We start from the raw sequence: 14,823 nt of genomic DNA on the forward strand, positions 1-14,823 counted from the left end.
TCGAGATTGGACCGACAATTTTTATTTATTTTTTTATTTTTTTTTTGTGGTCAAGATTACACCGACATTTAGTTGTGGTTAAAATTACACCGACGAAATTATGTGGCCGTAATTAGATTGAATGTAGTATAAAACCGCCGTATGTGTATAGTTGTGAAAAACACGTTTGAACAATTTCGCAAAATGAGTGCTTCAAATCGGTCTGTTAATAACAATAGGGCGACATCTCATGCATTTTCAGTTAAGTTTCGCGGTAACGACGAGTTGTTCTGCGTTGACCTGTCGAACAATTTGACGACTATTCAAGCTCTTAAACGCCAGATCGAAGTCATGTATCGCTTCAAATACGGCAGACAAATCAAAATAGAAAAAATTGCGTATTACGAATCGACAATCGATCTGGCCAGTGATAATGTCGGTGGATATGATGAGCAACCGCGAAAATACGAGTGGAAGGAGTTGAAAAATGATGACGATGTGAACGACATGTTCAATGGGGTAGAAGTTGATCCGAAGTATCCACGTTTGTATGCTACCTTAGTAGTTACAAACTGAAATTTGGTTACTCATGTTGTTGAATTCTCAGTTATGTTGTCGTTGCATTTTCGTTTACGTTATCGCTGATTTTTCAGTTATGTTGATGTTGACCTTTTAATTAATGAATGCTTTTATGTTGCACGTTTTTATGCTCCATCTAAATTTTCTAAACGCTCGCCAAACGAATCAACACCCACCTACCGCATTTAAGCCCACCTAACTCCGCTAACTACCAATCCACCTCATTAACGCTCACCTACCGCCATAATGTGCACCAAACCCATCTTTAAATTCACGTGTTTTGTTGAATTCAACACTCGACAGAAAAAAAATAACGGGAAAATGGATGTCTCACTCACACAACGAATGCGATCTACTCTTGCGGCAGTTTACTTCGGCGATGGAAAACCGCATTTGTTTCGAATCAATGACGGTGAAACGTTCGAAGGTCTGAAACAGCAGCTGTACCAACTGAATCGCACCGTCAACAACCCGAACGACAATAGAACGGTATCAAATCTCCTGTATCGAAAGCCATCAATTGGTTCTGACGGACGCGTTGCTTTCACTCGTATGGCTGTTGAAAACAACGATGATGTTGAAACTATGTTTTCAATCTTCGAGCAGTACTCCTCCACGGGGCCTATCGAGCTAGATGCGACACTGACAAGATCAGTTGAAGCCATCCTTGCTTGTCTTGTTGGGCCGGAAGACCCAAATAGGCAAACTAAGTGATGCGACCGTGTTGTTATCGTTTTGTTTTTTAATTTGCCTAAGTGTGTTTTCCTTTTCATCTTTGTTGTGATTTTTAGTTTGCCTAAGTGTGTTTCATTTTCTTGAAGTTATAATTAATACTAGTCGGTGTAATTTCAAAGATTTCGGTGAGATTGAATACCAAATTTTATTTCGGTAAAAGCATACCAAATTGTTCCCAGATTTCGGTATTTAGGTACCGGAATTTTGACTCGCTCACTGGAAATAGGTAATTTCGGCAAAACTTTACCGAACTCGTAATTTCGGTAACTGAAACCCGAATATTACCCAGATTTCGGTAATATCCTCCCGAACTTTTCTCTGGCTCACTGTTTTAGTATGTTTCGGCAGAGTTTTACCGAAATATATCTTTTCCCAACGAATGACTTTAAACTATGTATCATCCGTGGGATCATATCCACGCGAAATCACCTGTTCGGATATAATCGTATTTCATATGAAATTCATACATTCCAATCCAAATCCAATTAAAAAACAAATTAAAATGGAAATCGCATTCAATATAAATCCATGTTCATACATCCCAGGCAAAACGAAATTATACGGACAAATTGTTCCATTGTACACGGTAGGTTAAAAAAAATAATAAAACATAGCGAAAACAAAAAATAAAAAACTACAAGCTGCTTGTTCCGGCATCTTCCGTTGTTGTCTTCTTCTTCTTCTTCCTCTTCTTTGTTCCTTCACCCGAGTCTCTTTTCCTCTTCCGTCGCACCAAATATGCATCTACAGGGTCCAAATCAGTGTAGGCTTTTTCAATAACCACCAAAGCATCGGCCAAATTGAGTTGACCATCGAGCGCTTTCCTCAAATCCGCTCGAACCTTCTTAGTCACTTCAGACACGTCGCATTCACCGCTCACGTTGTCCTCCTCAAGGTTAGCATGTGTTGGTGGATCCGCTTCAACCGGTGGCAATATCTTCGGATGAGAAACACGGTATAACCATAGAATGTATCCGGGTACAGTATCAAATGCACGCACAACTTTTGGTCCTCGCATCTCCTCTGTCACATAGTTGGCAGTCAGGTAGGAAGCAAATGCATCAGCAATCGTAAACCGATTCATACCAGCCTTTGCAGATACATCAGGGTGCCTAGGGATAGACTGGACATGTCCGAATTGTCGGAGGACACGCTCTGGCAAGTGTGGATTGATAATAGCACTTCCACACATAATCCAACCAGTGTACCAACTGATATCTTGAAAGGGTCTGGTTTGCCGGTGCTCCTCATATGGGCAAAACACCACTTCATCCATGCGCATTGTATCCAATGCGGACCTATGCTCCCCTGGAAATTTTGGTCCTTTTAAACGCAAAAATCTTGCCGCATAGGGATTGTCGTGGATGTATTTTGGATCAACAAAACGTCCACCAAAAGTTTTGAAATGCGCCATAATCCAGGCCTATTGAAAACACATGATATGGGTAAGTAAAATATTTAATTATAACAACCGATATTCAGTTAAAAGGCAAAACGCATTTTGAGTTTGTATGTATACCTGAAATAGACAATTATAACCACCATGATTTCCACATCTCGGGCGGCTTGCAGCATCCAAGTAGTTGTACAGATATGCCAGCCCAGAAGCACCCCAATTCCATGTGTTAACTAAACTGAGGTCTCGCAAGTAGGTAAGAAAAATGACGTCCACGTACTGCATACTTTTGTTGGTGAAAATGGTTGCACCGATCAAGTATAGCAGATAGCATCTAATGGTGCATTCCCTGAGGAATTCAACATCTTCAGCAGGCTTCTTTAACCTTTCAGCTTTCAAGGCATCCTTCAAATTATCGATATACAAATCCTTCAACGTCTTAAACCCTATATGTGCTCCTTTCATTTTTTTAAACTCCTTCTTGCACTTATTGATAGGGAAGTTCAGATACTCTACGCACATCTCTTCACCATCTTCCTTTGTACATGACGTTCCGTTGTGGTCGAGCATTTTTCCGGTAATCGGAATATGAAGCAATGAGGACACGTCGTCCAAGGTTATAGTCATCTCACCAATAGGAAGATGGAAAGTACCGGTCTCGGGATGCCATCGCTCTGCAAATGCTGTCAACAGCCCCCAATCGGTGTGATTGTAACTTGTCCGCCGCAAGGTTTCGAGTCCGGACGCATTAACGACATTCCAAAACCACGAGTACTCTTTCGGACATATCTTGAATTTATTGATTTTTTTCCCGTTGTTCATTACCCTCAAATACCGGGATTGGAGCTGCAAAACATTACACTTCATAACAATCGACATCGAAAATAAATAGTGTTATCTGAATTGTAACTTACCTCTCCTTTCCACAACGGGACAGCAACATGTTTTCCAAATCCCGGCAACAAAGACAAGTCAGACGGACCACCATCATAACATGTAACTGGTGGTGGTTTTACTCGTGGTGGGTTCCTTCCTTGTGTTACTCGCGTAACCTTTTTCCGTGGTTTTTTAGGTTCTGGTGGTGGTTGTTCAGACTCCTCTTCCTCCTCCATTTCCTCTTCCGTTTCGTCATCCACTTCTTCTACCCCTTCCTCCTCCCCCTCTTGATCCGCTTCCTCGTCAACTTCTTCTTCCCCATCATCATCCCCCTCTTCATCCGCTTCCTCGTCCGCTTCCTCCGCTTCCTCGTCAACTTCTTCTTCCCCATCATCATCCCCCTCTTCATCCGCTTCCTCGTCCGCTTCCTCCGCTTCCTCATCCACTTCTTCCTCCCCTTCCTCTTCCCCTTCTTCAGAAAAATTTTCTTCCACGTCTTCATTCTCCTCTTGCGATTCTGCATCCTCCGGTCGAGGCTCATCCGTCGTGGTTGAAACTGCTTTCCCTTTAGCTCGATTTGGAATTTTATCTACATTGACCGCAGCCTGTCTACGTGCAGAGCTATGTGCTTTGCTTGCACCGCCACGTCTTGTTCGGCCAACTTTGTCGTCCGTCATGATTCCTACAAGAAAACAGTCACCATAAGTATCTACGAAATCAATACTCATCGGTTACTCATTCAAACAATTTTTATACATAAATCAATACTCATACAAGCATTTTGTCAAACACTACTCATACAAGCATTTTGTCAAACACTTGGTGCACATAAACAAGAATACAAATCCAATTCATATGCCCTAAAATAAATTACCCTATACAAGTCCAATCATATACCCTAAATTAAAATACAACCCCAAATTTAGTGGAATCAAAACAATAATCACGAGCATTAACAAATCAAAATTAAAAAAAAAAAAAAAAAAACAAGAAAATGAGAGAGTTGAGTTTGAAAACTTACTTGTAGAGATGAGTTTGGTGATTATCAGAGAGAAATTGAATGTTTAGAAGAGAGAAATTGTCGTTCTACTGGTGAAACCTTAAATTTGCGATTGAAACCTCCAAAATCGCCCTAGCCTCTGTTACAAACCGTTTTCGCGCAAATGGTGAACGTTTAAAGTTTTTCCTAATATATTAGTTAATTTCGGTACATGAGAACCGAACTATAGCGTTTTCGGCAGTTGTGTACCGAATCTCACCCAGATTTCGGTAAATAGTCCCCGGAATTTTCATTGGTTCACTGGATAGGACATATTCGGCAGAAATATACCGAAAGTTATTTCGGTTACTAGGTACCGAAATGTACCCAGATATCGGTACGTGGATACCGAAATTTTGTTTGGTTCACTGAAATATGATCTATTCGGCAGAAATCTACCGAAATGTGGAATTAGGTCGTTTTGGGTCTTGCACGTTTATGTAACATCATAACATAGCTGAGTATTAGACACATCAATTTAACGGAAATTTAAAAAAGGTAACGGGTAATTAAACGTAGTCAAATACAACAAATTGTTTGAATCAAACTACATCCAAATTCGACAAATTCAAATAATAAAATTACATTAAACAACTGAGTTACAATATTAGCTAAGCCTACTCTCAAGTGTTGTACCGTCTCCCTCTACCCCGCTTAAGTCGCCGACACGTCAAAACAGGGTTAAGCAAATTCAAAATCCTCCGCAAAGTACCATGAACAGGAGTTCCTTCCACCGCCTCACCTTCGCGAAGTGACCTCTCCAACTCATCCCTAACACCACGGCATACCTGAAGCATGTTAGGGTCATTCCTTGCTTCCGCGGCCTCTATCAACACCTCTAAGTTAGGTGGCCTTGGTGGTGACGCCGGAGCTTGTACAGGTCGCATAACTGGATGCGACACTTTGTAAAACCATGTCATGTATCCAGGTTCATGGTCCCATGCGCTAACCACAGCCTGACCCCTCATCTCTTCAGCAATCATCCTCAAATCCAACTCCTCCATAAAAACACGATCAATCTCACATAGGCTCATCCCCGGAGTCGCAGACAAATCCGGTTTTCTTGGAATGCCTTGGACATGTTTAAATTGTCTAAGCACGCGTTCAGGCAAGTGCTTTGCTTTCAAATTACCACATCTCAACCATCCAGAAAACCAGCATGAATTTATCAAAGGGCGGACGTGTCGGTGATCATCATATGGACTGAATACGCAGCCGTACGTCTGAATATTATCCAAACTGTTTCTATAGCTACTTGGTTCCCTATGTCCAGCTCCGGGAACAAACTTTGCATTTCGAGGCATGCTCTCAGAATAGATAGGATCCTGCGCCCACACACTAAGTCCCGGAAAATGAGAAATTATCCAGCCCTGAAAGCATGACAAACAAGTTTCATTATATTGACGGACATTACATATCATACATGTTGAATAATTTTCGTAAGCGCACGTTTATGTTACCTGAAGCAAAGACATGTACCCAGCCATCTGATTCACTGTCACCAAACACGCATCATCCAGATAATGTTGCAAATGAACCAGAGCAGCAGCACCCCAATTCCATTCACGGATAGCCGACAAATCCTGAAAATACTGCAGGTATACTACGTCCACGTAGTAACTGCTTTTGTTGCTAAATATGGTACAACAGACCAAAAATAGCAAGAAAGCCCGTATGGACCTGTCCCTATACAGCTTAATCTCATGCGCCGACTTACCTTCAGCAACAGCTTTATCAGCTAATCCGTGGTTAATACTATAGATATCCTCCACGTCAGAATGCTTCAGATGGAGCCCGTTCATTTTGGCAAAATGACCCATAACAACATTCCGATCAACTCCTAGAAATGAATTAACCATGTCAGCCGCTTCATCCCTTGACATTTTGCCATGGTTCAGAAACTTTCCTTCGATCGGAATATGCAACAGACACTGGACATCGTCCAATGTGATGGCCAGCTCACCCAATGGAATGTGGAATGAACTCGTCTCCGTATGCCATCTTTCAACAAATGCCCAGAGGAGCCCGTAGTCAAGCACGCTAAAATTAGTCCGGGTAAGCGGCTCCAAACCCGATGCTTCAACCACATCCCAAAACCACCTGTCCGTGCGGCGGGACGGTTTTTGTATATTAATAACTTTTTTTCCGCTGGCGATGCAACGTAAATTTACCGCTAAAATCTGAAAAATTCCAATAACACAAAAAATTATCGAGCTAACGTAATCACAACATTTTTAATAAAATAATCGTCGTATTTTAAATTGGTTTACCTCTTTGTCATTTGGGTCTGCATACCATATCGGAAGAGCCATATGCTTATCGTACTCCGTTAACAAGGACAAATCCGTCGGTCCTCCTCCAAAACCTACTTCATCATCATTACGTGAACACTTTGGTGGTCTTCGGCGTACCGGTTTGCGCCGTTGTTGTCGAGGTGGTTGTTGCGGTGGGTCTTGCGGTTCATCTTGCGGTGAGTGTTGCGGTGAGACTTGTGGTGAGACTTGTGGTGATCCAAGATCATCATAATCAAAACACGCATTTAAAAATTGGTCGGCATCAAATTCATCTTGCACCACCAATGATTGTCCTAGACGTGTCCGTCCACGTGTATGCGACCCACCCGCCTCGGCATCATGTGTACCTTGCCCCGGAGTTGGTCCTTTGCGACGACCTCGTTTGGACGGATGATTTGCAGCAAGCTCTCTACGAGCGGAAGCATGTGCATTGATTGCCTTTCCATGCCTACCCCTAGGTAGATTTTCTTCCATATCTATACATAGATAAATAAATTCACAATCAATACAAACAATTAATCTATGATAAATTCATACTTATAATTCAATCGAACACATGATTCTTGCAACAATGGAAACATAATTCAAATGGAAACATGCATTCATATTCACTCGTACATTTTGACAAACACTTAGAGTACACTATAACTCAATTAGCTTCATATTCACATTTAACTCAATTAGCAACATTCATTCATGCTAGTATGTAACCAATCTAACAACTAACCAATAATCAACGATTCAAACAACATAATCAACAATTTAACTCAATAATCAGATATTGAAATTTTGGAATTTTTATAGGGAAGAACAAAAAATGAATTTGAAATGTCATGGTGATGAGGAATGCATAGAATGACAAATAAAGGAAAGAAACTTACTTGATGAAATGTGATTTGAAGTTGGATGTTGAAGTTGGCCGCAAATGTGTAGAAGAAAGGAAGAGAGGAGTTTTGTGGTTTGTTTTTCAAAATAAAACGAACTTACTGAAATTGTTCATATGTAAGACAACTTCGGTTAATATCAACCGAAGCAACCCTTCGGTTAATATCCACCGAAGAAACCCTACATTCGGTTCGTGGATACCGAACGATGTCAACACCACGTTCGGTTCGCAGTTACCGAAATGTTTCAAGATGTCAAAAGACTTCGGTTTTTATAAACCGCAGTACCCCCAAGGGTAAAAACGGAAATTCAGGGGGTATAAAAGAAATGAGGGGGGTCGGGAGAGAAATCATCATATCAGTAAGGGAGTTACTTTTGTAGATTTACTAGTTACTCCTGCCAACGGCTTAGTAGCGGATGACTTTTTTTTTTCTTCCCAAAACGTATTATTTTTACACATTTGTTACTTAAGTCGCGAATGTGTAAAAATATGATGCGCGAGTAATCAGTAGGATGACAAAAGTAGCTCTCTATCAATAATTCCTCATCTCCATTGAATTGCTCAGAATTTTCACATTCACCGAAAGATATTTTCCGATATAATTTATAATAGGCTTAATTAATAAAATGGTCCCTTAAAGACATTTTTTGTTTCAGATTGGTCCCTTAAAGAAAAAAAATGTTTGAATAGGTCCCTTAAAGAAAAAAAATGTCCGAATAGGTCCCTTAAAGACATATATTTTAATCAGTTTGGTCCATAAAAAAATGTCTGAATAGGACCAAACTGATTAATGAAGATGTCTTTTAAGAGACCTATTCAGACCTTTTTTTCTTTAAGGGACCTATTCAGACTTTTTTTTTCTTTAAGGGACCAATATGAAATCAAAAATGTCTTTTAAGAGACTATTTTACTAATTAAGCCTTTATAATATCATAAGATATTTTGTTAGAGAACAAGAGTGAAAAAGAGCAATTAGACATGAAAATAAAACTCTTGTTCAAGGATTTCACATACATTTGGATTTCACATACATTCATCTTTAACCGGAAAAATCTAAATTGACTGAGTTTAAATTTAGATTCTTCCCAATTTTAAAGACGACATAAGTTAGTAAAAAAAAAAAAAAAAGGAATACTAATACCTATCCCGAATCCTCTACGCATGTATAAAATTTTTAAGGAGTCAGAGATGCTGACAACTAAACTTAAAGCAAAAACATTTTCATTCTAAATCCCAATGTCAAAACTTTATAATATGCATAGTTGAGGGCTCCCCATTCACAACTTTATCATCTCATATTAGGATAATGTAGTATATTCTTCTTCTTTTTATTTGGTACTTCTTTTTAAGCAACATTTTATTTACTACATTTAGTCTTTACAATAACACGTAAAAATATCTTTATTTATTTATTTATTTAAACAAATATTATTTTGATCTCAAATATAAAATAAAAATTTATTAACAAAAGTTAATGTATTTTGTTCAAATATCATATTATTTGGTTAAAGGAGGAGTGCTAGCAACACACTCTTTAACAAACACATTCTAACACACTTTCTTCTATTGGTTAAAATTTATATGGGTCCCATAAAAATTATATGGGTCCACATTTTTTTATGGGACCCATGTGAATTTCAACCAATAAAAGAGAGTGTGTTGGAGTGTGTTTGTTAAAGAGTGTGTTGCTAGCAATATTCTTGGTTAAAGATTTGAAGATGTAATGTAGTGTGACATAGACCACTGCCCCCACCACCATATTTTGTGCCAATACCAAATTACCAACACCAATAATTTAGCCAAACCCAAAATCCGTTGACATGAACTTTCCCAATTCCATACTCATCTTAACTTATTTCCTTTTCTTCTTCAACATTCATCAAAAGCATATAGTGGCACTAGCAACCATAGAGACATGTTTAGACACTTTTTGCCACACTAATCAACCACTAATCCGATTTCCATTCCATATAGAAGGAAAACAAGCAAAGACATGTGGATATCAAGGATTCAAAGTATCATGCAATGAAAATGAAAAAACTCAAACACTTCTCAATCTACCTTATATGAAAAAACTCAAAATCCAAAAAATAAACTATGCCAAACAAGAACTTTTGGTGAATGATCCCAATAATTGTCTCCCAAAACAACTTCTATCACTTAACCTCTCTTCTTCTCCATTTGATGCTGTTTACTATCAACAATTTACCTTTTTTAACTGCTCCTTTAACTTGGAATACCTTACCTCTAAGTACAAACCAATAGCTTGTCTTAGTGATTTTCCGAAATATGTTGTTTTCGCAACGCCTTCTCTTAGTGTGTTTGTGCACTTATCGTCTATTTGCGATTTGGTTGACACCGTGAACGTGCCAGTTAAATCGCCGTTTTTTGATCAAGTGTTGTCGTCTGAACTTGACGATGACCTTCGATTGTCATGGAATTCGCCGGCGTGTGGTAGGTGTGAGTCTCATGGTGGACGATGTGGCTTTCAAGTTAACTCTACTTTTGAAATTGATTGTTACAATGTCCCTCCACGACAAGGTACTAGTACTAAACAATCTCTACATTCGAATTTATGTCAAATTGGTACATATATGTGATTGATCATTTTGCATGCATAAGATAGTAGTAGACTAGTGGTAGATTTTCTATTTCATGAGAATGAGATGATTAATTTTTATTTTATTTTTCACTTTCAATTAGTTGATATTCAAATCTTAAATTAATTTTCCATTCTGATTCATCCATATATATATATGCACCCTCAACATTTTTCTAATTTCCCCACCTAGAATTCTATTAGAAATTTTACTTGATTTGTCCTTGCCATTTTAATCATGTTGTTCCTTAAGTTAATTAATTAGCCAGAACTTAGGAGAAATAGTCCGCAGTGTTTAGGTTAGAGAAGGGAGACTATTGGACACAGTTGAGATCTCTCTATTTATTACTCTTTTCATTTTTTCTATTACTACGTAATTTATAATTTTGAAAATATAAATACAAAATGTAACATTAAACGAGTCCAAATATTTTTTATATGCTTTAAATTAATTGAAAACCAAGGTTATCAAAACCGGACCGGACCGGCCGGTCGGACTGGTCGGACCGTGAACCGGTCATGAAAACGGTTCGGTTTTGAGTAAAAAACGGATAGGAAACCGACCGGCAAAAAAACGCGTGAATCGGGGTCGAACCGGCGAACCGGGCGGGCGGTTCAAGCGGTTTTGCAGTTTTTTTTTTCTTTCAAAAAAAAGAGTGCAAAACGACGTCGTTTTAATTTTTATTTTTATTTTTAAAATCTGAAACAAAACAACGACGTCGTAGGAATAGGAAATATTTTTGTTTTTCATCTATTTTTCATTTGGTTTGAATTATAAACTTTATTTTATTTTGACTTTTGATATTTTATCTTTTTAATGTGTGAAATTATGAAATATTGAGCAATTATTCATATATATTTATTTATATATTAATTAAAATATATATTTAATTAAAAACGGTTCGACCCCGATTGAACCCGGTCCGACCAATTAAACCTTGAACCGGTGAGCTCGCCGGTTCGATGACCGGTCCGGTTCTGACAACCTTGTTGAAAACTATAGTAATGAAAAACCACTAGGTCTAGTTTAGTGCTAAAGAGTTTGAGTAGTATGTTAGAAATCCTAAGTTCGGTCATCGGATTTATTGTAAACAAAGAAAATATAGTAATAAAAGAAATAAAAATAATGAAAAATAAAAAGATCCTAACTCATAAAAGACAAATTAAACTGCTAAAACAACTTATTGTGGTCGATAAACTGGTTAGTGTGGTTGCTTAAGCCAGATGAATATGGAATAGGAATATTTTTTTTTATAAGCTGTACTTTAAATTATGTGTCACTTGTAGATTATAAATATTCTTTCCATGACTTAAGATATGGAAAATTAAAATTTAAACAGCTAGAAAACAACAAAACTTATTTGTCATGAATATTTTAAATATAATTAAGAAAGAATTTGGAGCAGGTTAATAATTAAAATACTGTTGTGGGAGATGAGTCATGATAGAGGGTAGGCCTGACTTGTTTAACTTTTACTTAGTCCTCTCTTGACTTTTATAATTGTTTGCATTTGACATTTATTTATACATGTTATATGTTAAATCTAAAATTTTAAATCATCAACACAATTATCATATTAACTATCCTCTATTAAGAGAATGAACCGTGAAATTTGAAATATTTACAGGGATTTCCCGTGGTGCAAGTTACGCCATAGCTATATGTGTAGGGGTGCCATCTTTGTTGTGCTTTATTTCACTGTTAAGTTGGATATGCAGCAAGTTTAGATTTGGGACTCATGGTTGGGCTTGGGCTCACGACACGGTGGCCGATTTTGAGGCTCTTCTTGATCCACAACAATACACAAACATTTCAGGTCTTGATAAATCTACGATTGAATCTTACCGGAAAATAGTTATAGGTGATATCATACACTTACCTAAATCTAATGGCAAGACATGCCCTATATGTTTGTCAGATTATATGCCTAAAGAAACAGTGAAAACTATGCCCGAATGTGAACATTGCTTTCATGCACAATGCATCGATGAATGGCTTCTGCTGAATGCATCATGTCCAATTTGTCGAACTTCTCCTACATGTGTACCATCACAAAATCTAGCTCAATCTTGACCATAAGGCTTAATTTTGCCGTTTCGGTGCACCTAACAAGTCTAGTATTGCTCGAAAGTCAAGTCTAGCTTCAACTCAACAAGTATTTTTTTAAAAATGACAAAACTGTGAAGAACTTATATCTAATACAAACAATATCTCATAAAGAAGCTGACTGATTTTATTTTTGTTTGTAAATGTCATTTTTAAGGAATTCCTTGAGCTTTATAGGATTTTTAGGGGTTCCTTGGGCTTTGTAAGCGTGATGCCAATTTGGTGAGTTGTGGTTTTTGTAACTTTTGTAATCTTTGTCTAATGATCACATCTTGTGCTTAGATAGACATATAATTGTATTGCAAATCAACATGTTCAGAAAACAACAAAAAGAACAGACCCATATGTCATTCTAAGCTTACTTGAAATTGTGTTTTCAGTTTTCAGTGTCGAGTCAGCACTTGCATCGGTTGATGAGTTGAGTAACAGAATACCAAATTTTGTTACAGAGTTTAGTTCAGGACTTAACTCTCAAGTAACTAACTGGTTCTGTAATCAGTTAGATTACTCATCATAGTTCTTACGTAGAAAATTATGCCATTCCAAGCTCAAAAGTAAAGTGTTTATAATAACATCGCAACAAGGATAAATTGCACATGTAAACCTTAGTAAGAAGCCTCGAATCATATACCTAATAATTCAAATTATCCTGCACAGGAGATGGTTCTGTTGCAGATATATATTTCTGAATCACGAGAGTCAGTAATATGATCTGAGGTTCCATCATTACATTCCAGTTCATCAGTACAGACTGTTGCAATGGAAAGGACGAATAATGGTCTTGATAGTACCTGGTAGCAGAGAGAGTATTAACCATCTGCTTCATGAATAGAGCTGAATTTGGGATAGTAGAAGGAGAAAAAACAGAAACAACACTTGACAGAAAAGTAAGGGAGCTTGTTAATCAATTCCGTTCTCCACTACTTAACCTTAACAGGAAAAGGGTCTATAGGAAATATCATAATGTATATCTTATAATAGCCAAAGATGAAATAATATTGTAAGCAAGAATAGCCTTTTAAGAAAAAAGAATCATTTTACAACAAATTCAATAAAGATGTATGATACATAGAAGTAACCCACATAAAACTTTCTGGAACAAAGATTGTCTAGAAGTACACAAATACCAATGATATAGCCATTTTCTAAAGATTTTTAAATGATGCTACTCCAAAATAATTATAATTCAACTTCATAGCAAATGGTTTTCCTGACATAATATATTTTTCTGCTTTGAAATGTCCTTCTATATAAACATAAATATGTATTAAAACCATATTGAATTGATAATCACAAACCTGCATGCTTTTGACCAAACCCCTGAAGGCAGCCCACCTCTGAATCCATTTAAATTGTGGTAGGACAAGGATTTGTCGACTCTGCAGACCTCGCCACACACATGGGCATCTACTCTTGGAGAACCTCCTTACAGAAGCAACTTAAAGTAAACAAAAAGTGTGGCACGCCCCACAACACTGCTTCCAAAGTCATCCCTCAATGAAACAAGGGGTTCACAATATCTTTGTGCAAAGCCTTTAGGACGCGATGCACTAATACATACCAGATTGATATTATAAGAAATAGTTTATACTCCAAAGAGTTCGTTTCTTTGTACTTTGTTCCTGAGAATTCCTTTGAAACCCTTTTCTAGTAGGCTAATCAAACACAAGGAAGCACTTCTTTTTGCATTTGCAAAATCACTTCATATTGTAGTTGGAAAATTGCATCTAGAGACTAGGGTCATCAAAGCACAATAGATATTATCCTTGCCTTATATTATGAATGAAATTTTATATTAAAATTGCATTTAAGGCAACAACTAACTTTCACAATATGGCATCATCCAGCATTTTTGGGCCACCAAGACAATTCCTTACAAAAATCATGGAACAAAGTATATCCATCTTATCATCGAATTTGGAGTTAGCGATCTCATGTATACCATACCACTAGTGACAGTTTCACAATTAGGGTCATAAAAACACAATAGACACCATCCACGTGTTGAATAAAATTTCATATTAAATGTCTTTCCTTTGAAAGCCACCATCCAACTTTTCCATTATGAATAAAGAATTCATAATGCATTTTTCTCAAAGGTCATTGAGACATCCATCCCGTACAAAACTTATGAAATATTTGAGATAAGGGTCATTATGTTCATAATGCAAACTCACTTCTCATTGCAGTTGCAGAATTGAATTTGAGGACTAAGGGTCATCAAAGCAGAATATGAATAAAAAGTATGAATAATTATGAATAAAAATTCATAATGTTTTTAATAGAAAAACGGACACCAATAGAGACAATTGCTTGAGTAGCAATTAAGGCAA

At 37.4% G+C, this 14,823-nt stretch overlaps 2 protein-coding genes across 2 annotated transcripts; both read left to right on the forward strand.

Moving 5' to 3' along the window:
- Nucleotides 1-879: 879 nt before the first annotated feature.
- Nucleotides 880-1,272, forward strand: LOC123905139. Its single transcript, XM_045954774.1, has one exon. It carries the CDS (start codon nt 880-882, stop codon nt 1,270-1,272), a length of 393 nt encoding a protein of 130 aa, XP_045810730.1.
- Nucleotides 1,273-9,553: 8,281 nt separating this feature from the next.
- On the forward strand, nt 9,554-12,771 carry LOC123909274 (RING-H2 finger protein ATL20-like). Its single transcript, XM_045960090.1, has 2 exons — nt 9,554-10,325; nt 12,012-12,771. The coding sequence occupies exons 1-2, from the start codon at nt 9,605-9,607 to the stop codon at nt 12,455-12,457; spliced, it is 1,167 nt and encodes a 388-aa protein (XP_045816046.1). The 5' UTR covers nt 9,554-9,604; the 3' UTR covers nt 12,458-12,771.
- Nucleotides 12,772-14,823: the final 2,052 nt, after the last annotated feature.

Source organism: Trifolium pratense, linkage group LG2 (genome assembly GCF_020283565.1).
Source record: "Trifolium pratense cultivar HEN17-A07 linkage group LG2, ARS_RC_1.1, whole genome shotgun sequence".
In the NCBI taxonomy this organism is placed as follows: Eukaryota; Viridiplantae; Streptophyta; class Magnoliopsida; order Fabales; family Fabaceae; genus Trifolium; species Trifolium pratense.